The sequence below is a fragment of the Hemicordylus capensis genome, chromosome 5 (assembly GCF_027244095.1).
Source record: "Hemicordylus capensis ecotype Gifberg chromosome 5, rHemCap1.1.pri, whole genome shotgun sequence".
NCBI lineage: Eukaryota > Metazoa > Chordata > Lepidosauria > Squamata > Cordylidae > Hemicordylus > Hemicordylus capensis.
Window position 1 is genome coordinate 143382890 of NC_069661.1, and position 27594 is coordinate 143410483.

Genomic DNA, 27594 nt, shown 5'->3' on the forward strand with positions numbered 1-27594 from the left:
CAGGCAGCTTCCTGCTGTGGAGGTGCTCCCACATAGAATGTGAGGAGGCCAGGTGAGTGATGGAGCTGTGGAGCACAGGCTGCGGGGGGGGGGGGGGGAGTACCACCACAGCAGGAAGCTGACTGGAGCAGTGGTAACACAGGCAAGGCCCTCCATCTTTACTTTTAAAGGTGCCTCTCGCTGCCCCCTCCCCCGACAAGCTGCCTTGAAACGCTGCTTTGAGGTTTGGCCAAACCAGGCCACCGGCTGTTCTGAATTTGAACCAGTGCATGAACTGTGGGGTCCACGCAAACTCCTACTTGTAAATCTAGTGGTCACTATGAATTGCCATGTTGCCATGGACATTTGGTGGTCACACCTGCAGCCATTGCTAAAGGCTAGTTTGAAAACTGCTGTTCTCGACATCAGTTTTAAAACTAGATAAAGCATAGTATGAATCATTACATTCTGACTTAAACACCATACCAACCATGGAGCTGGAAGACTGGAGAGCAAAAGCTGAGTGCCATTTCTTCTGAGCATCAGAGAAAATCAGAACAATCCATTCATATTTAACTTTAAAATACCTATAGGCTGACATTTTGACTAACAAAGCACTTGCAGAAGGATGTTGCACTAGTGCAAAGCCGTTACACTAACTACTTACGCTAAGTTTGGAGCATTTGTTCCAGACTAGTGTTGTGTAACCACAAGCATGCTTGTGCAACCGTTGCACAACCTGTGGGGCACCTCATTTGTTTTAAAGAGAAATTTTGTGCACAAACACTATAACACAAGAGCAGAATTCCAGTAATCCCAATTGTTCTATCTCAACTTTGTTACACAAGTGTTTTTTTAAGTCAAGCTGTCAGCTTTAAGCAACAGATATTTTTACCTTCCTGAAACTACCAAAGTACCATCATCCAGCAAGTAATCCTTCACATTCTGTGGCAGTGGAAGTATAATGCTAAATGAATAATGAAAATCCATTAGGATAACACAAACACTTGAAGACAGAAAGTACACTACAATGTTTTTTTATGGGTGTTTTTTTAAGGAAAAAAATACAATTATATTTCAACTATATTAAATTATACCAAATGAAAAGTCTGAATATTATCTTGATCTTACAAAAATTAATAAAAATACTTTAAGACAATTTTCCATTTTCTGCACAAGTGTTTGCGGCTACTGTTATTCAGTATTGTTTGGAATACAGCTCAATTCAGAAGATATATATACATACATACACACACACACACATGAGAAAGATCTCCATGAGCTCCAAAAATGAGAATAAATTTGAGGAAACAGATAAATAGAAAGTGGGGCAGAAAGAAATATATAAAGATTTTGTTTTAAAAAGCAAAATACAAATGAAGTAAATATATTCATTTTAGTCTTCAAAATTAAAGAGTATTTCTGTTGTTTTAACATTATTTAAATGAATACGCTAGATTCATGATAGAGTTTCCAGTCCATGAGTTTTAGAACCTAATAATTCCTATGGCATAGGAACAAACAGCCATCCACATTTCCCCATGTCATTTCTATATCTACAAGTTTGCTGTAAGGGTGGTTCACACACAATATATATTTTTTCTCAATGAGCAGCTGTTGTCTTCCCCAGCAATACACTTACAAGGACAAACAAAACGAGATGTGAAATATCACAAATACGATTGTGAACTCCCATATGTTGCAAATTCTGCAATTGGAGGAGCTGGAATAAAGTACCCTAGCTATTACAGGTTGACTATATCAAAAATTATCTCATATTGTTTGCTTATGCAAATGTGTATCCAGAGGCAGCCAGGACTGCTTGCAAGAACAAGAAACATATTGTGAGACTCTTCCATAAGTACTATGCAACACTGTAGGATGGCAAAAAGGAATGAAAAACAAAATATTTAAAACAAATGTGAAAGTGTGTATCTTTGTCATAGATGAAGTGTGCATCTTTGTTATATACACAAAGATTTACTCATTTGCACTAAGCAATTTAGATACTTTTATTGCTGGTGATGTTTTATTTGTTTACACCAATACAAACAAAAATACTTATTCTGGAAAATTTAAACTGACTAGTGTTATCTTCCATAAAAATCATAGATAAACTGACTAGTGGAAAAAAGCAACCTACTTAATTGTTGTTGCACATGCGAGGTAGGCTGAAGTACTGTCTTTTTATCCACCCAAGTATGTGGGGAATGCAACCCTGTTCATTTTCTTGGACCTCTCCATGGTTTTCAATAATCATCACCAAACGTATCTTTCTGGGTCAAGAATTGGGCATACTGTATTCCAGTGGTTCAGACGGATCAATTCCAGAAGGTTTTTGTTCTGCCTTACAACAATGGCACTATGGGTGCCATAGCACTTAGCAATAGCAATAGCAATAGCAATAGCACTTACATTTATATACCGCTCTACAGCCGGAGCTCTCTAAGCGGTTTACAATGATTTAGCTTATTGCCCCCAACATTCTGGGTACTCAATTTTGTCCCCCAAATTATTGAACATCTATATCAAACCACTGGGAAAGGTTGTCATGGATTTGGATTGAAATGTCATTGAGCTGTAGATGACATTCAGCTTTCTCTTGCTCTTTTTAATTAGAATTAAGTGAAGCAATGGAAGTGATAAATGAGTGCCTGGAGTCAGTAACAACATGAGCTCTCTTCAGGAGAAAAGTGGAGTGAGGGACAGGTCTGACCCGACTGAATTGTTGGACTCTGAGGGTTTTCCACTGTGTGTGTGGATGAGGGAGTTGCTGTAAATTATATATGTGCTAGAATCATTGTTATAATTTCTTCCCCTTCCCTCCCTCTTTTTGTTGAATAGACCTCAGATCTAGTTATATAGATTTGAAAGGATCTCACTGGATTCCCCCCGCCCTTACCCCTGATAGAATTAGAGTAGGGTGGGACAGCACCACACTAATCTGGGGTTTCACTGTTTTATTCATCACCCCTCCCACACCTAATTGAGCTCAGGCCCTACCATCTCATTCACAACTGGAGAGGTGCTGAGTCGGAAGGTAAGCAATGCATATTCTGTTCTAAGAATTATTCATGGATGCCAAGACTTGCATACCTAGATAGAAAATGGGGAAGAAGCACAATGAAGTACCCCAAACACCTAGTCCACAAAACACCTCACCTTCATGGATTTGCACTCACCTGCAGATAGTTTGGCTTTTGAATTGTGGGTACCACAAGGAGAACTGACAGTTAAGCACTTGCTCCTTCTTCATCCTTCTGCACTTCCTCACCCCTTGCTGTGTACACAGTAGAATGCCAGATCTGAAGAAAAGAAAAGACATGAATAAGACACAGAACATAGGAGGCTGCCTTATACGGAGTCAGGCCATCAGTCCATCTAGCTCAGTTATTGTTTACTGACCGGCAGCATCTCTTCAAAGTTTCAGGCAGTAATCTTGCCCAGCTACATGGAGATGCCAGAGACTGGACATGGGATCTTCCGTATCAAAATAAAAAAATTAAAAAAAAATGACCTACCACTGAGTCCCATTCCCCATCCCCAAAGGTCAGTGCCCACCCAAGCAGTGACCACACCAAGTCCTGCTTAGCATCAGCAAGGTGGCCTTATTGTGTGCCTTAGACCATGCTCTGAGACTCCCAAAGCTAAGGCACTCCACTCATAGCCGAAAGACAGAACAAAAGAGGCAAGGAAAAACAGATATCACCATTCTGATAGAGAGTCCAGGAGCTGTAGTAATGCTGTCTAAGGAAAAGTAACATTATGAAACTTTACTGACTCTAGAGGTCCTTTTGATTATTCATCCCATAAATGTATTTATTTATTTATTAATTAAAAATTATTGTATACCGCCGCCTCCAAAGACTCTAGGCAGTGAACTATAACAATAGCAATAATTGGGGGAGGGGGAGGGCAAAGGCCTGACAAAAAAAGGTAGGTCTTGAAAGCCACTAAGGAAGAGGCTGAATGAATCAAGGAGGAGGGTGTTCCAAAGAAGGGGGCAGCCACAAAGAAGGCCCACCTATGGGCCTCAGGCACCATACACTACACCAGGGCCCAGGACACTAAGGAGGGCTGACTGAGAAGACCTCACAGGACGGAATACAACCGGCTGAGAGAGGTAATCCCAGAGATATACAGGTGCTAAGCCTATAAGGGTTTTGTAGGTGAGAGCCAGCACTTTAAATTGGACCAGGAAGCGAATAGGCAACCAGTGCATTGACCATGAAGGAGGTTTAACACTATCAAATCTATGGCCACCCATGAGGAGGTGGGCTGCTGCATTCTGGACTAGTTGGAGCTACTGAATCATTTTCAAAGGCAACCCTAGGCAGAGCGTGTTACAGTAATCCAAGTGAGAGGTAACAAAAGCATGAGTTACTGTTGCCAGGGCCTGCCAGTCTAGAAAAGGCCGTAACTGGCGAACTAGCCAAAGCTGGGCAAAGGCACCCCTGGCCATGGCCTCTACCTCCTGTTCAGGCAGGAGCCACAATTCAAGAAGGACCCCCCAGAACACTCACCCCCAAACAACACCAACTGGAAACACCCAGTGAGATAGGACCAGAGCCACTGAAGAACATTGCCCTCAAGGCCCAGCCCACTTAGGCTTACCAGAAGAACAGCATGGTCGATGGTATCAAAAGCCACTGAGAAATCAAGAACCACCAAGAGAGGTGCGCTTCCCACATCAAGGTTATAATATAGGTCATCCAACAGGGCAACCAATGCCATTTTAGTGCTGTGCTGCGGCCTGAAACCCTATTGGCAATGGTCCAGAAAATCAGTTTCCTCCAGGACTCTCGTCAACTGAGCACAAACCACCTTCTCCAAAATCTTACCAAGAAAAGGAAGATTGGAGACCAGACGATAGTTATCCAGACTGTCAGAGTCAAGAGAAGGCTTCTTCAGGAGAGGGTAAACCACCGCCTCTTTCAGGGCTGATGGAACAAACCCCTCCCGAAGAAAAGAATTAACTGTATCCCGAAGCCAGGAAAGAACATTCCCCCTCGCAGCCCTAACGAGCCAGAAGGGACAAGCGTGCAGGCTAGAGGCCGCTTTGCCCATGTTGGTGAGAATTCGGTCCACGTCAACAGCCTCAAGAAGCTCAAAGGAATCCCAGATAGTATCACAAGACCCAGTCTCTATTACCTTAATGGATACCTTCGGTCGGAGTCCAACTCCAACCAAAGGCAAGCAACTTTATCAGCGAAAAACCTGGCAAACATGTCACAGCGGTCAGATGTAAGATCACCAGAATAATCCCTTCCCAACAAAGAGCAGGTGATTTGGAAAAGGGCCGCCAGATGGGAATCCGCGGATGCAATAAGCGGGGAGAAATGAGCAGATTTCACTGCCCTTATTGCCACTGTATACTCCCAAACATGGGCAAGCAACTGTGCTTGATCGGCTTATGTCTTACTATTCCTGCAGTGGCACTCTAGGCATCTTTTGGCTCACCTCACCTCTCGAAGTTCCTCAGAGAACCAAGGAAGTCAAGATCCACAAGCCCTAAGAGGCTGCTTAGGAGCAATCTCGTCAAGCACCCTTGTAGCTCTGATGTTCCAGGCCTCAACAAGCAGCACCTGCGATTGCTGGGAAACTCCCCAAGCAGCCTCTGAAAACCATAAAGTGCCTGGGGCGGACCATCCGAATAGGTCCATTGTTCCTGCGAAGGGAAGGAGCGGCAGTGATCCGCAGACGAATTAGGGAGTGATCAGACCACGGCAAGGGACAGATGGATAATTCCCATTTTAAGATCACGTTGCCACTGCTCCAAGACAAAAAACAGGTCTAAAGTGTGACTGCCAATATGAGTCAGGCCAGAGATAAGTTGCAACAAGCTCATGGCTGCCACGGAGGCCATGAAAACCCAGGCCATCATTGAACCCTCGCCCAAGGCCAACTGGTTGATATTCCCCAGAATAAAAAAGCTGGGGTTTGTAGGCCCACAACAAGGTCAAGAAGCTCAGGAAGGGTTGAGGCCGGCAGCGGGGTGGCAACAGCGGGGTGGCAATACAAGCAACAGACCAAGCTTATCATGAAGACCCTAAGGAAAGGCACTCACAACCTGCTGCCTGCAGGGGAGGGCCCCTAATCAATGCGAGATTTTCCCTATAAATCACTGACACTCTGCCTCCCCGACCAAGGCTCCGGGGCTGATGGAACACACAGAAACCTGGTGTAATACAAACCAAGTCAGCCTGCTCCTCCAAAACAAGATCAAAGATGGAAGAGGTCTAGCTGTGAACTGACCTGGTACTGAAAAGCAGCAACCCGAGACGTTGAGAACCTGCTCCCAGAGAAGAGGAAGGAAGGTCCTCTCTCTCCCACATGTATAAGTAGCATTGCCAACAGTCCCGTATTATAGGAGAAGTCTGAGGTAAACATCTCTTGTCCCATATAGGAGGCTGTTTTCCCCCATGTTACTGGCAGAGCCTTGGGCTCTCCCTCATCATTCAATGCATTTGTATTGAGCCCTTTGAAGTCTTTGCATTGAGCCCTTTGAAGTCTGGGTGAAGTCCATATTATAATGTGAAAGAAACAACAAAATTCACAAAAGAAGCCCTACTTGTTCTGCAAACTTGCAGGAGCAATCGACTGGGTTTATTTACATCTTGCAAGTTGCTTTAGTTATCAAATGTAAATAGTCCACTTCTGTCAGATAAGGCAACCTTTCAATTATGCTTTCAGTGACAGCCACAGCAAGATAAGAGCGGGGATGGTGTGTGTAGTCATGTGCACGGACCAGTTCGGAGGCCATTCTAAAGGCCTCCAGACCGGTCCGGGCACGGGGTGGTTTTGGTTCGGGTGGGGGGGTTCCAATAAAAACAGGGGGGGCTCTACTCACCCCTTCCAGTAAAAAAACGTATTTCTTGTACTAATTGGGCGGCAGGGTGCCGCCCGCTTCAATCTCCTTGCGCGGGCTCCTCGTATCCATCGGGGCGGCAGGATGGCTCCAGTCCCTGCCGCCCCCTTCAAGTTAAGTCCCCCTCGGCTGGCGGCCGCCCCCTGAAGTTCCCCAGAGGTCTCCCGCCACCCCCTTCTTTCCAAAACTACCCCCATTACCAGAGGACGGCAGGAGAACTCCCTGCCGTCCCCTTCCCCCTTGCCGGCTGGGCTGCAAATGGCTTCTAGGAAGCCTTTCGCGCGCGTGCGCGAAAGGCTTCCTAGAAGCCATTTGCAGCCCAGCCGGCAAGGCGAGCGGACGGCAGGGAGTTCTCCCGCCGCCCGCTCGCTAAAGTAAGCGCTTACTTTAGCGAGCGGGCGGCGGGAGAACTCCCTGCCGTCCGCTCGCCTTGCCGGCTGGGCTGCAAATGGCTTCTAGGAAGCCTTTCGCGCACGCGCGCGAAAGGCTTCCTAGAAGCCATTTGCAGCCCAGCCGGCAAGGGGGAAGGGGACGGCAGGGAGTTCTCCTGCCGTCCTCTGGTAATGGGGGTAGTTTTGGAAAGAAGGGGGTGGCGGGAGACCTCTGGGGAACTTCAGGGGGCGGCCGCCAGCCGAGGGGGACTTAACTTGAAGGGGGCGGCAGGGACTGGAGCGATCCTGCCGCCCCGATGGATACGAGGAGCCCGCGCAAGGAGATTGAAGCGGGCGGCACCCTGCCGCCCAATTAGTACAAGAAATACGTTTTTTTACTGGAAGGGGTGAGTAGAGCCCCCCCTGTTTTTATTGGAACCCCCCACCCCAGTGCCGGACCAGTTCCGTGCACACCCCTAGGTGTGTGTGTGTATAAACCTGACACTTGCTCTATGTCTAAGTGGGATGGTCCATGTGCACAAGAAGCTTTGAGAAATCGTGAGGCTTGTGTTGTTTTGTTGTTAAAAATGCATTGCTACTCAGGCTTCTGATTACTCCTGGGATGGCACCCCCCCACCCCAATTCTGCCCGGTATTCAGGCAGTGGAATGTTGGGAGCCCTACGAAGGAATCCTTAAAGGGAAGCACATTCAAAACAGTTGTTCCACACGGCTTGGGTCATTATATAAGCTTTGGTGAGCCAGAGTCCATTCATCAGATGCTGTCACAGCCCTGTTGGGAGAGACTGGTTTCTAAATCATTTAAATGTGAAGCGCTTTGAGCACTCGAAGAAGCACTGTAGACATTAACTATCCTGATTATTACACGCTTTTGATAGATGTACAGACCTTCCCTCCTCTCCGTTTTCTCCAAGCGCCACACTCGCTCCCTTTTTTTCTTATCAGCTCCGCCGTCAGCTATACCCGCTTCTAGCTCCCTTAAACCAATCAATAGCGGGACGGGATACCGAACGTTACTCCGATTGGGCTACGAACGGACAAGCACATCGGTAAACCAATCAGAGACTCTCAGCTTAGACAGTCGCATTGGGATGACGCCAATAGTCATAGGGTTAATCAAGAAGGCTGACAATGGTTGGGCTCACTATATGACAAGCATATCGCTGGGCCAATCAATGGCAGAGTGTGAAGACGGAAGAAAGAAGAAACATGGAGAGAGAACTACCCATCGCGTTGTCTTGATAGGGAACTTCCGGGGATATATTGAATGCCAGCCATATTTTTGTCTTTCTCGAGTCGGAAGTAGCCCCTAAAAGGGATTTGGCGAAATCCAAGATTTCATTGTAGCAGTAATTCGGCAATAGTTATGCCCGTTTGACACGAAAGCTATCTCAAAAAGAGAAATACTTTCCCATTAGTTGAGGTCTTAGTTCATTTGAAAGTTCTCCTGGATTTTCCTGTTGATTTCTAGGCACATTTCAAGCGGGTCTATTCTGGTCGTTTGCTCAGGTCTTGCACAGGCGCATTTCGGGCGTCAAGTAAGAGAAGGTGTTACTACAGTACTGGGTTCCGTGGTTTCATCTAAAGCAGGATGGCTTTAAATGCGCATGCGCAACTTTTAACCTCTTACCCATGACTGACTGCTTTATAAAGGGAGTAGCCATTCCTTCCCACTAACGTCAGGCAGGCTACGCAAACGGGAGAGTGCTGAGACGGTGGCTTCTTGCGCTCGGCGTTCGGTTCCTGAGTCGCGCGTGCCACCTCTAGCCAATTAGCTGGGCGGGACTCATTCGGCGTCTCCTTCCCCTGCCTGAGAAGGTCAAGGTGAGCGTGGCGGCAAGTGCAGGCGCAGATAGTTATGGGAGTCTCAGAGTCGCCAAGTCCGCCAGTTTAGGAAAGGTGGTGCTTGACAGTCTCTCATCTTTATTTCCTGCAGTTCAGAGCTGGAGCGATGTTTTTAAAAGTTCTGTTCGGTTATGTGATGAAGAAAGAAAGAAAGACGAGTCCTTGATCATATGCAGAGTGCCTTCGCTTTACCCACTGAGTAACTCAAATGCTCCTGGGCTAAAAGATTTCTCGTGAAGGTTACTGTAGTCTTACCTTTCCTGGAAAGGCCCCTGTGAGTGACTTTAACAAGGAGACAGACACAATAATTAAAAAATCAACAATTGCAGCCTTTCCCAGCATAGAAATTCAATAGCACGAACACTTTCATTTCTACACGCTTGGGCTGCATTTCTATGCACACTTACTTGGGACTGTAAGGTAAAGTGTGCTGTCGATGCGGTGTCAAGGCCTGGCAACCATAGAGCCCTGTGGTTGTCTTTGCTAAAATACAGTTTACCATTGTCATCTCCCATGCAGTATAAGGTGATGCCTTTCAGCATCTTCCTATATCGCTGTTGCTCGATATAGGTGTTTCCCATAATCTGGGAACATAGTCTGGGAAACATACCAGTGGGGATTTGAACCTGCAACCTCTGGCTTGCTAGTAAAATCATTTCCCCACTGCATGAGCCCCATTAAATTGGGCCTATTTCTGCATCAACAGTAAACAAATTGAATCGTGCTGTTCAATACAGGAACCTCAGCTTTGGAGAGAAGAGATTGTAAAATAGTGGAAGAGAGCAGGGAATATATTGTACGATGTAGCTTATAGGTGTTGCGTGTGTGTAATTTATAGTAGCCATCTCAGAATTATTAGTTGTATGGTGGAGCCCCTATCTCCCCCCATAATCCCTCCTTGCACTCTGTGAAAACTCTGGCTAAAAATTCAGGAGGCATAGGTAAAATTGAAAGGCAGAAAGACTTGATCCTGCAACAGACTCTGCAAATACATTGCTTTTGAATAAGACAGCACTGAAAGATGTATATTAGTGCAAATAGGACAGTTTTCATGTTGCCCCTACTCCATACTGCTGAGTTTCCAAGCCTGAAACAAGCTTTCACCCAGGAACTATTATACATGTGCTAACCTTGTGTCAACTCTAGAAAACAAATACTGCTTCTTCAGTTAATTCAGTGCACAGCTCTTGGGCCTCTGCAAACCCATCCCATGCAGAACATTTCAGGCCATCTTCTTACAAATGGCTACCCCAGAAGGGTAGCCATGTTAGTCTTGCAGGAAATAAGGTCTTGTGGAACTGTATTGTAGCATTAACTTTGAGTTTTGTTTCTTTCAAATGTTTTTCTTCAATTTAACAAGTAGGTGTTAATGTTTTGTAATTCCTGTCTTATTCACCATGAAAGAAAATAACAAACAAACAGGAATAGAGGCTCCTGTTGAAAGAGGAATAATATTCTAAAATCCTGCAGTGTGTTTGAGGGCTGCCACTTTTTATTTTACTTTTTTTTTTTGCTGGCTTTTCTCCTGTACCTTTAACAGCACCATGGAATTTAGCAGAAGCAGGAACAGCAGACTTAAAGCAGGCCATGCTTTTCTTAGCTTAGGGGGAAGCTTCACCAGTGTTTGGGTAGCACCTGTTATGAAAATACACAGGGCCATTTTAAGAAGGCAGGGAAGCCTGTGGATATTGCAAGAACAGTCTTTGCTTATCCCTTTTCAGCTATCTGTATCTAACATAAGTAAAAGTAAAGTGTGCTGTCAAGTTGATTTCGACTCCTGGCGCCCACAGAGCACTGTGGTTTTCTTTGGTAGAATACAGGAGGGGTTCACCATTGCCATCTCCCGTGCAGTATGAGATGATGCCTTTCAGCATCTTCCTATATCGCTGCTGCCCGATATAGGTACCGGGGGGATTCGAACCTGCAACCTTCTGCTTGTTAGTCGAGCATTTCCCCACTGCGCCACTTAAGATAATAGAGTCTAGTTATTTGCCCTTAAGAAGTAGAACTAAAAGAATATTGGAAATCCCCACATGACTTTGATTGACTGATTGACTGATTGAGTGCCATCAAGTCGGTGTCGACGCTTAGCGACCACATAGATTCTCTCCAGGATAATCTGTCTTCAACTTGGCCTTTAAGGTCTCTCAGTGGTACATTCATTGTTATCGTAATTGAGTCCATTCACCTTGCTGCTGGTTGTCCTCTTCTCTTTCCTTCAACTTTTCCCAGCATTATGGACTTCTCAAGGGAGCTGGATCCTTGCATAATGTGTCTAAAGTATGATAGTTTGAGCCTGGTCATTTGTGCCTCAAGTGAAAATTCTGGATTGATTTGTTCTATGAGCCATTTGTTTGTTTTCCTGGCTGTCCATGGTACCCTCAATAGTCTTCTCCAGCACCAAAGTTCAAAACCATCATCTGCAAAGGCTCTTAGTTTGTATCTTTGTGTCCCTATTGACAATCCTTGTATTTTGGTCTCTTCCCTTATCATCCTACACATAATTTCCAAGACCAATATAAATAATAATGGAGACAGGCGGCAACCTTGTCTAGTACCTTTTTGAATACTAAAATAATCTGTAAGTTCTCCATTAACCTTAATGTTTGCTTTTTGTTCAGAATATATAGACCCAATCGCCCTTATATAATTAGCTCCAAACTCTACAATTTCCAGGGTTTTCAACATAAATTGCCAGGATATGTTATTGAAAGCCTTCTCTGCGTCCAAAAATAACATAGCCAGTTGTTTATCATTATGCTTTTCGTAATATTCTAATACATTTAAAAGAGTTCGCACATTGTCCTTTATTTGCCTTTTTGGTAGAAATCCAGCCTGATCTTCATGAATTAACTCTACCAAGACCCCCTCCATTCTTTTAGCAAGTATAGAAGCAAATAATTTATAATCATTATTAAGTAAGGAGACTGGTCTATAATTTTTAACCAGAGTTTGATCTTGGCCAGGTTGTAATAGTCGCCTGCCTCCATGAATCAGGGAACCAAGCCTTCATCATAATTTCATTCATTGTCCATTGTAATGATTGAGACAATACTTCACTAAAAGCTTTGTAGTATATAATAGAGAGCCCATCTGGTCCTGGCGATTCCCCCCCCCCCGCCCTTTGCTCATTTAACAGCATCCTTAACATCTTTGTTGGAAATTGGAAGATTCAATATTTCCCGTTGTTTAGGGTTTAATTTTGGTAAATTCCTTAATTGTAAGAATTGTTCTGCTTTATTTATATCAACCTTTTTTTTTTGATAAAACTCCTTATAATATTTATAAAATTCTCTTTTAATTACTGACTGTTGATTAATAATACCACTGGACGTACTCAGACTCGTTATATAATTCTTTTGCTGTTCAACTCTTAATTTCCAGGCCAGATATTTACCTGGTGTATTTGCCTGTTCAAAAGATTTCTGTTTTAGACATTTTAAATTTCTTTCCATCTCCTCCACCGTCAACATGGAATATTTCTGTTTTAATACCTTTAATTGTTGTATTAAAGTTTAAAGAATATAGATTAGGTCCTTGTTCTCTTGTTTCTTTTCCCCCCAGTATGCATTTTGTTGAATAAAGAAACCCCTCATCACCACCTTACTTGCGTCCCATACTATCTTCATTTGTAGATCATTCTTTAGGTTTATCTCAAAATATTCTTTAAGTTTTTATAAACCTAATTTCACAATTTTAGAGTGACTCAAAAGGGACTCGTTTAATTTCCATTGATAGTTTTTCTTTATTCCAATTTTCCACTTTAATTCTATAAGATTATGGTCAGAAAATATCCTTGGCAATATATCAATATCTTTGATTGTTATCAACACATCTGCATTAGCCCAGATCATATCTATTCTCGTGTGCATTTTATGTCTGAAAAGTATACTCCTTAGCATCTGTATTTTTGATTCTCCATATATCATGTAAACCAAAGTGTTCAACCATATTAAAAAAGGCTTTTGGTAATTTCCCATCATTTTTTCTCAAGTCTATTGAATCTCTATCAGCCTGCAATGAGACAACTCAATTAAAGTCTCTCATTAATATAATCCGTTGCCTATCTGTTTCTGTTAGTTGCTTTCCAATTTTCTATAGAAATCTGCTTTTGCCTCATAGGGGCATATATGCCCACTACTGTATATTTTAAGTCTCCAACCTTTATTTCTACTATCAAAACTCTTCCATAATCATCTTTATATATCAGTTTTGGCTCTAAAAAGTCTTTTATATAAAAGACTACTTCCCCTTTTTTTCTTAATATCTAATGTTTCAAATTGCTGGCCGAGTGCTTTGTTTTGTAGGTATTTTCTATCTCTCCTTATATGCATTTCCTGTAAGCAAATAAAGTCTTATTTTCTTTTCTTTAGATCATGGAAAAATTTCTGGGCATTTAGTTCTTATATTTAAACCATTTACATTTAAGGAAAAGAATTTTATTTCCATACCGACTATTTATTTGTTTTGCTAATCCCTCCCTTATTTATTGCCTTGTGTCTTTTGGAGATCCCCTGAGACCTGAAGATCATTCCTCTACCTGCAGAGAAATTGTTTTATTTTAGAGTCTTCGGTTAATCTATATTTCTTATTTTTATAGGTAAAGGCAACCCCTTGAGGGAACTCACATCTAAAGGGGATTTTATTTTGTTTTAAAGTATCAGTCAAATCCCTGTAGTCTTTTCGTTTCCTAAGAAGTCTCCTTGGGATTTCTTTCATCACCATAATTGTTTGTCCATTAATTTCCTATTTATTTTGAAAATGGGCTTGTATAATACGGTCTCGGGTAGATTTTGAATTAAGTTGAATTATGCAATCTCTAGACACTTTGTGGGTGGCTGCAAAAGTGGCATTTACTCTAAAGGCATCTTCAATAAGTCCTTCCATATTAAGTAGATCTATTTGCAAAAGTTTGGCTAATTCATTTGTCAGCAAATCTGCTAAATTTTGAGTTGTGCTTTCTGGAATTCCCCTTATTCTAAGCATTTTTTCCCTCTGCACCAGTTGCAACATTGCAAGTTGATCAGCTAACTCTTCATTTTCCTTTTTCAACTCCGTTATCTCCTGATCTGCAGCGTCTACTTTTTTGGAAGTTTGTTTAGTATCCTCCACTATCCTTTTATTTGTTTCTTCCAAGTTGTTACATTTATTTGAGTTGTCTATAATCCCTTGTTTCATCGCTTGTACCTCCTTATTCAACTGCAACATACCTTGCTTTAAGACCTGTGAATCTGCTTTTATCTGTTGTATGTCCTCTTTAAGAGTTTGCATATCATGGACCATAGATTGTACCACTTCGTTATTTGTGTCTAATTTACGATTAATGGTTTGAAGTAACTCCCAAATTTCACCAGTGGACCTATCCATTTGGGGAATTGTTCCCACTGATAGTTTTCTGGCCATGTAAGTTTGTGGTCCAGTTGGAGTTTTCTTATTCTTAGACATTCTAATATACTAACCATAACCTACAGTAACATATTGGATGTTTACAACAAAATTAACTCTTTAAACAATATGCACCTCCTATGACTACAAAAGGGAAAGTGTAATTTCCACTTTAATTCCTCTTCACCCTTTGACTCTTTTAACTCTTTTTTGCTCAAGGTGTATCCGTTTGTTCACTCTGTAAATACAGTCACAGGCCCCCTTCGGCCCAAACTCATATGTGTAGACTCACGTTGAAAGTCAACTATGCCCCCAAAGTAGGTGGGAGATATACTTCACACTCTTCAAAACACCCGGAAGTTCACCGTATTCACCTCGGTGATCCCCAGTGTCGAATCTTTGCACTTATGGCATATTGTGAGCTAACAACATAGTAACCTGGGCTACTTTGAGTAACTTTAGCAAGATTTGGATTACTTTAGATTACTTTAGCAGATTTAATAACCATTTGAAAACACAAAGGCAGGGGTGGGCGTTAGTCAGCCCTCTCTTCGAAATTACTACAACGTTTTGGCTCCTCTTCTCCTGTAGATGTGCTTATAAAGTTTTAGTCTCTCTCCATGTGGGGCTGTGATATTAACCATACCTTGACATCCAGAGGCATCCAAAAAGCATTGTTTAAATAAGGTTCTATCTCACAAGTTGTTGTTTTCCTTGTTCTTTTAGATGAGATTCTTAATAAATTCTTTGTTGACTTGTTGGCATTTGGTAGAAGTTGCAATGCTTCTGAGCTTAGTGTCAAGACAGCCTGAACTCCACACTGTAGTACTCTCCTTGACTCTAGCCCTGTTGCTCGACTGGCACAAAGAGACCTCGGCTTCCCTGCCCCCCTTTGCAGCAGGAGCTAACTTCTCCGGGCTGGTTGAGTCTTCTTTGCCTCCAACTTTAATCCAGTGGGGTGGGGGGTGGTTGTTGAGACCCCCCAGTTGCTTTCTGCAGGTCTTCTCTCGGAGACTCCAAGAGAAGCGTCTTGCTCGGTCACCGTCGGAACTGGAAGTGGTTGTTCAGGGCTTTAGAAGTCAATGTTAAAACCTTGAATCAGGCTTGATGGTAGATTGGCAACCTGTGCAGTTCCTTTAAGACTGGTGTGATGTGCATCTGGCCAAAAGAGCCCATCAGCACTGTTGCTGCATTCTGCACTAGCTGCAGCCTCCAAACTGTCTTCAGGGGCATCCCCACATGAAGTGCATTACAGTAGTCCAGTCTGGAGGTTACCAGAGCATGGATCACTGTGGCCAGGCTATCTGTCCAGAAAGGGTAGTAGCTGGTGGACAAGCCTGAGCTGAAAATAGGCACTCCTGGCCACCTCTGCCACCTGGGCCTCCAGCGACAAATCCAGGAGTACACCCAAGCTACACACCTGTTCCTTGTGGGATACTACCACCCCCTCAAGAATAGGATATCTCCCCACTTCACAGACTCGAGAGGCCCTGACACGCAGCACCTCCAACTTATCTGGATTCAGTTTCAGGTTATTGGTCCACATCCAGCCCATTATCACCTCCAGGCAATGGTCAGGCAACTCAACTACCTCTCCTGACTGAGATGGAATAGAGAGAGAGAGCTGGGCATCATCAGGATACTGGTGGCACCTTCTGATGACCTCTCCCAGCGGCTTCATATAGATGTTAAAACGCATAGGGGATAAGATCGACCCCTGAGGAACCCCACAGGTCAACTCCCAGGGAGCTGAACAAAATTCTCCCATGACAACTCTTTGATATCGACCCTGGAGATAGGAGCAAAAGATTGCAGTGCCTCCAACCTTCAACTCCTGAAGTTTTTCCAAAAGGATACCATGCTCAATGGTATCAAAAGCCGCAAGAGATTGAGGAGAACCATCAGGGTAATACAGCCCTTGTCCCTCTCCCAGTAAAGGTCATCAACCAGGGCAACCAAGGTCGTTTCGGTGCCATGACCAGGCCTGACGCTGGACTGGAATGGATCCAAATAATCAGCTGTCTCCAAGCATGCCTGAAGCTGAGTCACCACCACCTTCTCGAGTTCCTTGCCAAGGAAAAGTATATTAGCAACCGGGAGATAGTTATTCAATACTTCCGGGTATAGGGAGGATCTCTTAAGGTGGGGCTGCACCACCACCTCTTTAAGAGCCGGCAAGGATCCAGGAGACATGTGGTTGGCCGGACTCCCAAAAGCAGCCTATCCACATCCTCAGACCTCAACAATCGAAACTGATCCATAGTAACTGAACCAGACAGTTCTCTGGCCACCTCCATCAGACCATCCTGAGACATAGCCTTGAACCCATGCGGATCTGAATGATTTAACCTCAAAGTACTTCACCAGTTGATCACAGCAGGCCTCTGATGGCACAATCCCATTCTTTTTCCAGTCTAATGTCACTAGGCTGTTCACCACTTTAAAAGCTCTGCTGGACGGCTACTTGAGGATGCAATAGTGGTGGAGAGATAGTTCTTTTTTGCCGCCATCACTGCCACATGGTAGGCACAATAATGTGCTCTAACTCGTGTTCGATCAGACTCGCATCGGGAAGTGTACCCCCTGCGCTCTTGCTATCGGCCCTCCTGTTTCATTACCTGGAGCTTTGTAGTATACCAGTGTGCTCTACGAGTCCCATAAGAATGCCGAGGACACTTGGGAGCAATAATGTCAATGGCCCTAGTCATCTCACTATTCCATAGAGACACCAGGGCCTCAGCAGGACCACCATCCATGCCAACCGGTAATTCCCTCAGAGCATCCAGGAATCACTTTAATTCCATAAGTCTCCGCGGGTGGACCATCTCAGTGGGTCCCTCATCCCTACCAGTGAATGATCTGTCCATGACAACGGGTTCACCACCAACCAACCTATCAGAGGATTCCCACCAACCTGCTCTGTAGCAAAGACCAAGTCAAGGGTATGTCCCACTGTATAAGTTGGCCAATAACATATTGGGACAGCCCCATGTCTTCGTTTATTTTAAAAACTAGATGTACTGGAGTCCTTCAGAGCTAAAAGGAGACAATAGTTAAATGTGGTGTGTTGCATCAGTCTCAAGGTGTAAACACTAGCAAATTATATAGTCAAATGTTGTATGTATTTTTTTTTTTTTTTAAATGTTGTATCCATCCACTTTGGTTTTTTTTTCCTTTTCTTTAGAAAAGTCTCATACATGGGATTTGGCTCAGTTAGTTTCATCAGCAGGGTCAGGACAACTTTAATTATGGCAACCATTGTGGCTCAGTGCTACTCCTGTAGTAAAGCTGAGCTTTTTACAAAAGAGAGTGAACAAGAAGTTTCCCTTTCCAGGTTTGCCTGGTGTCAAGCCTGCTTGTTACTTCACAGTACTTCCCAGCCTACTCCTGAATAGACCATGCAGGAAAGGCTCCAGCCCATTTTTGGAAGATTTAAAGAGCTATACTAAGAATATTAATATATTGTCCTTTCTCTCTTTCTTTCTTTCTTTTTTAAAAAACACCCCACCATTCTCCAGTCTACATAGCAAATGAATAAAAAGACAAGTCCCTGTTCCAAAGCGACTTATGATATATAGAGAAAGAAACACAAGGAGACCAGAGCAGCAGCTCCTGGGAGGGATGCTGTGCTGGGTTGAACAAACACAGTTCCTTGCTTCCTGCTGGATACAAGAGCTGTCACTTTAAAAGTGCCTCTTCACCAGTGTTCACTCTCATTTTTTTCATCTGTGTGCAGAATAAGTTTTGTTCTGCGTGGCAGTGTCAAAGCTGTGTGTGCGCACGTGCATTCAGAGTGGGGTTTCCTGAGTCGGCCTGAGTGGGATCTAAAATTAACTGAGCAGACACCAAAAAACGTGTGAGCACATGCACGCCTTAGAGGGAACACTGCTCTTCACCCTGTTTTAGTTAGCAGGGCTGTTTTCCTTCCAGCTGGTCTGTCCCAACCCATCATGGGGAACAGATCTGCTGACACTGAACAGCTCCACTTCAAGCAGCAAGTTGGAAATCTACCTATCAGCAGATCTGCTCATGTTCATGGGGCCTCTTGGGATGCTTCATGAGTGGATTCCGCTGGCAGAGAAAAACACCAGTTTCCTGCTTGAAATGGAGCCATTCCAAGCCAACAAATTTGCTCAGTCTCTTTATTGAGAGAAGATCTGCTAGCTGGGAGTTAGCTCAGTTTCATGCAGTAGGCTGGAGCCCTTTCTGCCAGCAGATCTACTCTTGGGTAAACCATCCATTCTGCCATTTTATACAGTTTACTCACAAGTATAAAAGAGCAGCAGCAGCAGCCTGTGAAGAGAGGAAGGAACAAATAGGGACAACTTGTTCTTTCTCCTCCTAGGAAAAGAACCGACTGGTGCAGAGTTTGCCCTTATAAAGTAAAGGTAAAATGTGCCGTCAAGTCGATTTCGACTCCTCGCACCCACAGAGCCCTGTGGTTTTCTTTTGGTAGAATACAGGAGGGGTTTACCATTGCCGCCTCCTGCGCAGTATGAGATGATGCCTTTCAGCATCTTCCTATATCGCTGCTGCCCAATATAGGTGTTTCCCATAGTCTGGGAAACATACCAGTGGGGATTCGAGCCAGCAACCTTCTGCTTGTTAGTCAAGCATTTCCCCACTGTGTCGCTTAAGGTAACCCTTGCCCTTATAAACTGTAGGATAAATTGATCTACAGTATGTTGAGGTACTGATATTTATTTGACACATTGTGCAAAGCATTAGGAGGTTGCCCTATATGAACCTCATTGTAATAAAAGGGAATAGTTTACTGTGACAAATGGTTGAGATCAAATTGTGTCTTTTAGATAAAACAGTACTTCAATACTTGATACACTTAGCAAACTAAACTATTAACAGCAGATAACTACAAGATTAAACTGTGACAAGGTTGTTGAAGTCAGAATGTTAAAACTATACTACAGGTTTTTAACACTAATTATTGCAGCCATTAACTAGATTCAAAGAGATGATTCTGCTTCTGTTGGGCTGAAAAATTGTTCAGGACTGTACTTTGCACTGGGTCATTGCACTGTAAATAACAGTACAAGAGGGCACTCTGTCCCTAGCTTTTCAATGTGATAAACTTCATTTGGTGCCTTCTTACCTGGTTTTTCAGTTGCGGTTAAGTTGGCGTAGGCTTTCTAAAATTTCTGTTGCTATGTTTGTTTAGCATGAATCTCCTTTGACCAAACTGTGGTTGTTTATGATTTTTCACCTGTATAATACTTCTGACAGCACCAAATTCATTTGTCCATTTGAACTCATTGATAGTTAAAATATAATGCATACATGAATGATCCAAAATTACAGAATTAAACCTAATGGGACTGTATTGATCTCATTGGCGTAGTATCTAACTTGGATCAGAGAAGAGTAGAGAACAATATTGCATTATTCAGGTTTTTCTGTGTGTGTGTGTGTGTGTGTGTGTGTGTGTGTGTGTGTGTGTGTCATGTCAGTGCATTACTCATAATAGTCATTGTTGAGGGAAATGAGTTTTAAAAACACTTACCATGCAATTAAGAGAAATTTAAAATATTTTAATCTTTTAAGGCTGCAATCCTAAACACAACTCCCTAGGAGTAAGCTCCATTGACCTGTATCTGGGTCACCCTGTACTTTGCATCTGTATATAATAAAAACAATGCTTCTATTTTAAAAAACCCATCTCTATATGATTGGTTTAGATAATACATGAAAATAAAATAAATAAAATAGAAACAAATAATAAATGTGCTAAATAATAAATTGCAGAAGGCACCATTTTAAAAGAGATGTTTCCCGATTTCTCTCTGACAAGAAGGAAGCTCTCTTCTAAAATGTTGGCTTTCATCTGAGGTTTTTGTGGGTATTTGTAATTTAAAAATAATTAACTGGGTTTGGGGTTTTTTTAACTGCCCTGTTAAATTGAGAATTAATTGCCTAAATAATCTGAATTCATTTCTTAATCTTAATTTTGACCAGGACTCATCCTCTGACCTAATTTGGATGTTCTGGCAATATTCTATTGATCAAACATTCCATTGAGATGAAAGCAGAATATTGCCTAAAGATAAAACTTTGCCAGATACAATTGGCTGATGTACGTCCAGTCTCTAGTCAAATAGTCTATTACTCATCTGATTTAAGGACTACACTCGATGTTAATATTTGCTGCAAGGTTGATTTGTGAAGTTAGAATGAAAAGGATGAATGGTCTGACTTTAGGATTGAAAAGTAGGACTGAAAGCAAATATTGACTTTGGTTTGTAGTAGGGTGGACTCTGTGCTGGAGGTGACAGACCAACATCCCTGAAAATGGAAAAAGAAGCACCTACTGAGGCTCTGAAATCCATTCAAGAATCAATCCTTAAAGAAGAGGTATGTACTGTTTTGTTTTCGGCATTTTATTTCCAAGCACCATTATTGGGTTGACATACGGAACACAGCATATTCTTCTCTACAAATGTGATACTTCCTACTCTGAAAATGCTGAAGAAGAAAGTATCTTAATATGTCTTAGGAGGACAATTTTCCATCCAAAGGTCTTGGAAGTGCTACTTTTGATCAGGATAAGGAAGCATATGCATTTAAGAGTTTCTGATCAGAATGTTATGCAATACGTAGCTACTGTAGTCACAGTCAGGCACACTTAAGCACTGCTTATCCAATTGATGGAACTTGTACACTGTGATCTGAAGCCAAGGAGTTGGCCCTAAATATGGTATAAGTAACATTAACTGAGTAATGGATGTCAGTGGTCATGATTCTACTGACTCTTAAGGATCATGGACAGGGTCTAACCAAGAGATGTGCTACCATGTCCAATTTTTCCTCCAAGGAGCTCATACTTTATTTATTTATTTATTTATTTTATTAAAACATTTTTATACCGCTCAAAACGTACGTCTCTGGGCGGTTTACAACAGAATAAAAACAAAGTAAAACATTCGTTAAGACAAAAATGGGAGGGGGGGGCACACAGACATTACAACAATTTAAAAATTTTAAAATAATATTTTAAAACAGCATTAAAACCATTAAAACAACATTAATTAAAAGCCTGGGTGAAGAGATGTGTTTTTAAAGACTTTTTAAAAGCTGTCAGAAATGGGGAGGCTCTTATTTCACTAGGGAGCTCTTATTTCACTACATGAGACTTGTTTTCTCTTTACAGCAATCTCTCATGTTGGACAGGACAGGATTGCATGAGTGCAGAAGTCCAGTGTCCATTGGAAAGATAATTTGTAATGCTGTTGATGCTCACTCTTGACTTTTTTCTTAATTGGTGCTCTTGGCTTCTTGTGTATATGTCTCTATAATATCACTTTTTGCTTCTTCTCGTGGAACATTAAAGGGCCTACCTAATATTTAGTTTAGTGACGTCTTTTCCTTTCCCTTGATGGCAGAAATAAACCATATATCCTTTAGCTGCTAGAGCAAATCTGCTATCACTAGTTGGAGTAATGATTTGCCATTTCTGTCACAACACTGTAAAGGTCATGATCTAGCTCGAGTTTTCTGTGTATGTTGCAAATAATTGCTCAATCTTCAGTGTCAACCTTTTAATATGTCCAATGATTTATGCCCATACTTGGTCTGAAAAATGTACTCTGTGTGTGTAAGTGTGAGGGAGAGAGAGAATGGTAGTGTTCAGGTTTTTCCCCGTTGTCGTTAAGCAGTTAATCTAAAGCAGTTTAAAGTGAGTCCCAGTTTGAGCAAGGCCAGATGGAAATTAGACATACCTTCCATTTGTTTACTTATTGAACTGGGTCAGTAGTTGTTTCCTCACTGTGTTGCTGGTGTGTACCACAGTGAGGAAATTTGTACCTTTTTATGGAACATTCTCTAAATGTCATTACTTTCTTGTATCACAACTGTTTGCTCTCTCCTACCTTGTTTCTTCATTTGCCTATTCATTTGATTTTTGCTATATCCTTTCCTGTATTTTCTCCTTTTTCTCTCTTTCTAGCTGGAGTCTCCTCCTAAAGTCACAAATGATTGATGTGGCTGAATGCCTATTCTTTGGCCAGGTTTGCTCTGTCAATAAATTGTTAGTGGCCCCTGGAAGTTTGGTTTTCTGTGCTATCTCCTGCTGCTAAGTGTTGTCCTCCTAATGCTCTTATTCCAAGTAGGACTGTAAGCTTTAACAAACTAATCAGTGTGATGAATCTACTAAACATTAATTAGATTTCTCCCCCCCACCCCACAATTAATTGGTGACATAAGAACTATCTTGCTGGTTCAGAATAAGCCCCATGTAGTCCAGTCCAATATTCGTGGGTTGTTTTTTTTCATTAGTTGGTAGCCCAAGTTCTTCAACGCTATTGGCTGTGCTTAACTTATACAGCCACTTGGAAATAGATGCCAATCTCCTGGCCATCAACCTTGTCTTCAATCATAAGCAAAGATAACTCCATTGTGCAACTGGCAAATAAACAGATTCCAACCAGCCTACAAAAGCAACTTAGGGGAGCCATACTGATGAAAGGAGAATCCTGTCACAAGTGAATTAATGGCAAGAGTTGTTTTGAATTTGATATCATGTCATATTTTCTTTACTGGGCACTTCTTGCTTTATTTATATTCTTTATGAAAGAATGTAATTTGTAAAATCTATTCGTAGTGGGCAATTCTGTATTCATTTCAACTTATAGATACAGCACAAGCCCATTATCTCTGCTTATATGTAGGTGAAATTTTAGCACTATCCATAGAAAACACCTCAGCTGTGAAACACCAAATGGCTTTTTTCAAGGATGCAAAAGCAAAATGTAGAAGGCTCTCTTTACTCTGAACATGTCTGCCATTGTTTATCATGAATAATTGTTCAATAATCCCATGATATATAGATATTTTCATCATAGCTATAATTTTGGTAAGGGCAAACAATTGACCTTTTCCATCTCTGGATAAAAATTTTTGTCACCACCAAAGTTAAAGGGAATATTGCTGTTAGCTTCAGTTTTTCTTGGTAGCTATGATAATGCTAATGGGAAAGTTTTCACATTTGTTCAGAAGTGGCATCTTTACAGTGACAATTCCTCATTTGTTTAATTGATGATTCTCTGTTTCTAGACCATTGCAGAAAGAAAATGGGTGAAGCTTGAACAGACTACTTATGTTGATTCCACAGGTAGAACAAGGTAATTACTTCCTCTCTGTCACTCCATGATCTTGTAGATGTTATCTAAATTAGAATTTTTCAGATTATATTCCTGGAAACTCTAGGACTTCTCAGGGACTTCTAAGTGGGAGGATACCAATGGTGGACAGATTTTTCCAACACCTTGCCCATTCCAACCGGCCATCCCCTGCACTGAACACTCATGGGAGAGTGTTGGAGGTGTCTAGAATAGTTCACGCAAGGGATTAGTGAGGCTCGATAGGCCTGGATAGCACTCTACATGAATTGGCGAAATCTAAAATTATGGCCCAGAACTCTCTGCAACTTTCACAAATTCCGTGGCAATTGATGCAGAAAGGGTTCCCTGAGAGTAGAAAGTTAGAAATCCATTGTCCTAAACAAAACTAGAATTTGAGGAATTGTAAATGTTCATAAGTTCCAGTATCTTCTTGATACTGTTGTTTTGAATTTCCCCTACCTAGTGGATCAGAGATCCTATATATAGCAGAGTGAAATTGCTTCATCCATTCAGTGAGAGACCATACTCAAAACCATCTTTTCATTATGCAAATGAAATCACTGACTGACATCCTGACTAAATTATGCAACAGAAGTCCCATTGAAATTAACAGGGCAAGTTAGTAATGGGATGCTGGAGTTCCCAAGCTAATTGAAGAACCTTAAGCCAAACGTGGTATGTCCCTCAGCTTGACCTACGTCAGAAAGTCTCTGTGAGGATGCACATGCTGCCTGGAGCTCCTTTGAAGAAAAACAGGATATAAATGAAGAGAAATAATTTCAGTAGTTTGCAGCAAAACAACAGCCCTGGGGGGATTTTGGGCAAGAAAATTGTCCAAAGTGGAAGAGTTAACCTTACCATGTGCCATGTTTTCATTTATTTATGTGTCATGTTTATATACGGCCTTATATGTGCATCTCTAGGCGGTGTATACAATTTAAAACAGGACAAATAGTTAAGCCTGGAGTTTACCAGCGTATGCACAACTTATTTTAAGGTCATTTACCTTTTTCTGTCAAAGCTGATAAAAAGCGCTTCTGGCCACTGCCTCAACTTGAGAAATGTGAGAGAATTTTGGATCCAGGAGCACTCACAAGTTATGTACCTGATCTTTCACAGGGAGTGTAATCCCATCCAGAACATGCAGAGATAAACCATCTCTTGGGTCCCAACCTCACCCCCACCCACCCCACGCCCACCTCCAGACTGGCATTGAGGGAAGTGATGCCATTTCCTGATGAGGTCAGTATGGAGTAATAGATAGGAATATACAAAGCTGCCACATATTGAGTCAGACTATAGGTCCATCTAGCTCAGTATTGTCTACACAGACTGGCAGCAGCTCCTCCAAAGTTGCAGGCAGGAATCTCTCTCAGCCCTATCGTGGAGATGCCAAGGAGGGAACTTGAAACCTTCTGCTCTTCTCAGAGCAGCTCCATCCCCTTAGGGGAATATCTTAGTGTTCACACATTGTCTCCCATTCATATGCAACCAGGGCAGACCCTGCTTAGCTAAGGGGACAAGTTATGCTTGCTACCACAAGACCAGCTCTCCTGGTCTTGATCTGGGTGTAATTAGCATATTGATAACATCCTGCACCAAAACTCCTGATAATCTCTCCCAGCAGTTTCATGTACATGTTAAAGAGCATTAGATACAGTATGGAGCCTTGTGGAACTCCATACATTAGTTCTGACTTAGCAGAACAGCAGTCTCCAAGTGACACCATTACCAGAGAGATGGGAACAGAACCACTGTAAAAAAAAAAAAAAAAAAGCCATCCAATCCCACCCCCTTCAAGTGACCCAGAAAGATACTGTGGCCAGTGTGCATGTTGACGCCGTGCAGGGCTTCTTGGGATGTGCGCCACCCCAGCAGGAAGCTGCATGGGGCGGCAGAGAGCAGGTAAGGACCTGCTCTCCTCTTTCTTAAAGCTCCCAGGCCCTGCTCCCAAAATTTTATTCATTAATTCATTTATCATATTTTTATACTGCCTGATATGTACATCTCTAGGTGGTATACAAATCCCAGCATTAAAAATCACAGGTTAAAATAAATAAAACACGATAAAAACAATATAAAACAAATTAATAAAATTATCAAAATTCTAATTAAAAGCTTGTATGAAAAGGAAAGTCTTGAGGGTCTTCTTGAAAACAAAAAGAGAAGAAGATGATCCTATTTCAGCAGGGAGCATATTCCAAAGCCCTGGGGGAGCCTTAGAGAAAGCCCAGTCCTGAGTCGCCACCAGATGAGCTGGTGACAACTGTAACCGGACCTCTCCAGAAGATCGTAAAAGGAGGGCTCATGACAAAGGAGGCACTTTCTTAAATATCCTGGTCCCAAGCCATTAAGGGCTTTATAGGTAATAACCAGCACTTTGTATTTCACCCGGAAACATATCAGAGCAGACACAGCTGAGAAGGTGAGGAAGCCTTTCTAAACATCTAGCCTTTCCCCCTTCAAACAAACTAACAGGAAGAGGGGAGTTTAGCAGGGGCTGTTTCTCTTTAAGGGGTAGGTCTTAGTCTCTCTATCTCTGTGTGTGTTACTTGTTAGGGTTAAGATATCACAGGGCTAGGGGTTCTTAGGGTTACCTAAAGGCAGTGTTTACTCAGTGGTGGAGGTGGAGTCAGCTAGGGCTGGGAGAGGCCCACATTCCTTTCCTGTGACTCACATGCTGTGTGACAGTTGGAAGGCTACTCTACATATGAGGTGAAGGCCCGAGAGCATAGCGAACAGGGATAGCAAACAGGACATAGGAGTTTTGCAGGAGTTTAGTGGGAAGTGTGCGGGGGAGCCTGGAACAAGCCCCTGCGATCACAAGGAGCCTGGTGGAGAAGAGAACGTAAGTGTATATCCCTCCCTCGTATCCCTCATATTCTTGGGAAAGACTGTTTGGGCAGTTAAATAGTTGACCATTACAGCTGCGACCTATCCTAATAAACTATCTAATAAACGGACAATAAGCTCCCTAAATACTGTAAAGAGCCAACTAAAACTGTATGAAGATAGGTCAGCAGGGGAAGGGGCACTTCCCAGTGTATTGCACAGAGTGCCACATGTACGACTATTTGCCCCATGGGCAGAAGTCATGGGTGTGTGCTCGGTGTAAGGAGCTCCTGGCTCTCAGGGAACAAATCTGTTCCCTTGAGACCAAGGTGGCGGATCTGGAGAAGCTCAGAGAGACAGAGAGGCATGTGGACGAGACCTTCAGGGATGTGATAGAGGCATCCCACTCCAGGGCTGGTAGCTCCTCCTCTGTCAGGGAGAATGAAGGTCTTGGGCAAGGAGGACATCGGTCTGAGGAAGAGGGAAATGCTCCTTTAGAAGGGACCCCTTCCGTGGATGAGCCCATATCCTCTCGCACAGGGGATACTCCTCTGGGGGGTGGGGGCCTCCTTGTAGTGGGTGATTCGATCATTAGAGGGATAGAGAGATGGGTTTGTGACCCGTGTGTTGACCGCACGGTGATTTGCCTGCCTGGTGCGAAGGTTGCGGACATTACGCAGCGTCTAGACAGGCTCGTAGGCAGTGCTGGGGAGGAGACAGCTGTCGTGGTGCACGCCGGCACCAACGATGTGGGGAAATGCAGTCGGGAGGTCCTGGAAGCCAAATTTAGGCTGATAGGTAGCATTTTTAAGTCCAGGACCCCCAAGGTAGCATTCTCAGAAATGCTCCCTGTTCCACGCGCAAGTACAGTGAGACAGGCAGAGCTGAGGGGCTTCAATGTGTGGATGAGACGTTGGTGCCAGGAGGAGGGGTTTAGATTTGTTAGGCACTGGGACACATTTTGGGGCAAGCAAGGCCTGTACAAAAGGGACAGGCTGCACTTGAACCAAGATGGAACCAGACTGCTGGAGCTTAAAATCAAAAAGGTTGCAGAGCAGCTTTTAAGATGACACTTGGGGAACAGCCGATGGGAGCTGGGCAGTATCCTGTTTGGCAAAAGCCATCCTTTAAAGTGTGAGGCTGCAAAGAATTCAAATAAAACAG

General features: G+C 42.9%; 2 protein-coding genes across 7 annotated transcripts in view; one reads left to right on the forward strand and one right to left on the reverse strand.

Moving 5' to 3' along the window:
• Positions 1 to 8886, reverse strand: part of CDC123 (cell division cycle 123) — a 77249-nt gene extending 68363 nt beyond the window's left edge. For 2 of the 4 annotated variants that reach the window (XM_053251347.1, XM_053251346.1), the window contains exons 1-2: positions 8126 to 8886; positions 3162 to 3284 (exon numbers count right to left, since the gene is read on the reverse strand). In XM_053251347.1, coding sequence (XP_053107322.1) covers positions 3162 to 3235 — 74 coding nt within the window. In that variant the 5' untranslated portion in view covers positions 3236 to 3284; positions 8126 to 8886. Of the gene's footprint in view, positions 1 to 874; positions 947 to 3161; positions 3285 to 8125 lie in introns of all 4 variants that reach the window. The other 2 variants (XM_053251345.1, XM_053251344.1) reach the window with 2 other exon arrangements.
• A 19-nt stretch (positions 8887 to 8905) lies between these two features.
• Positions 8906 to 27594, forward strand: part of NUDT5 (nudix hydrolase 5) — a 42648-nt gene continuing 23959 nt past the window's right edge. Inside the window, exons 1-3 of one of the 3 annotated variants that reach the window (XM_053251348.1) lie at positions 8906 to 9061; positions 20726 to 20833; positions 23531 to 23598. In XM_053251348.1, the coding sequence (XP_053107323.1) occupies positions 20771 to 20833; positions 23531 to 23598 (131 nt within the window). In that variant the 5' untranslated portion in view covers positions 8906 to 9061; positions 20726 to 20770. Of the gene's footprint in view, positions 9062 to 20725; positions 20834 to 22424; positions 22486 to 23530; positions 23599 to 27594 lie in introns of those variants that run through there. The other 2 variants (XM_053251349.1, XM_053251350.1) reach the window with 2 other exon arrangements.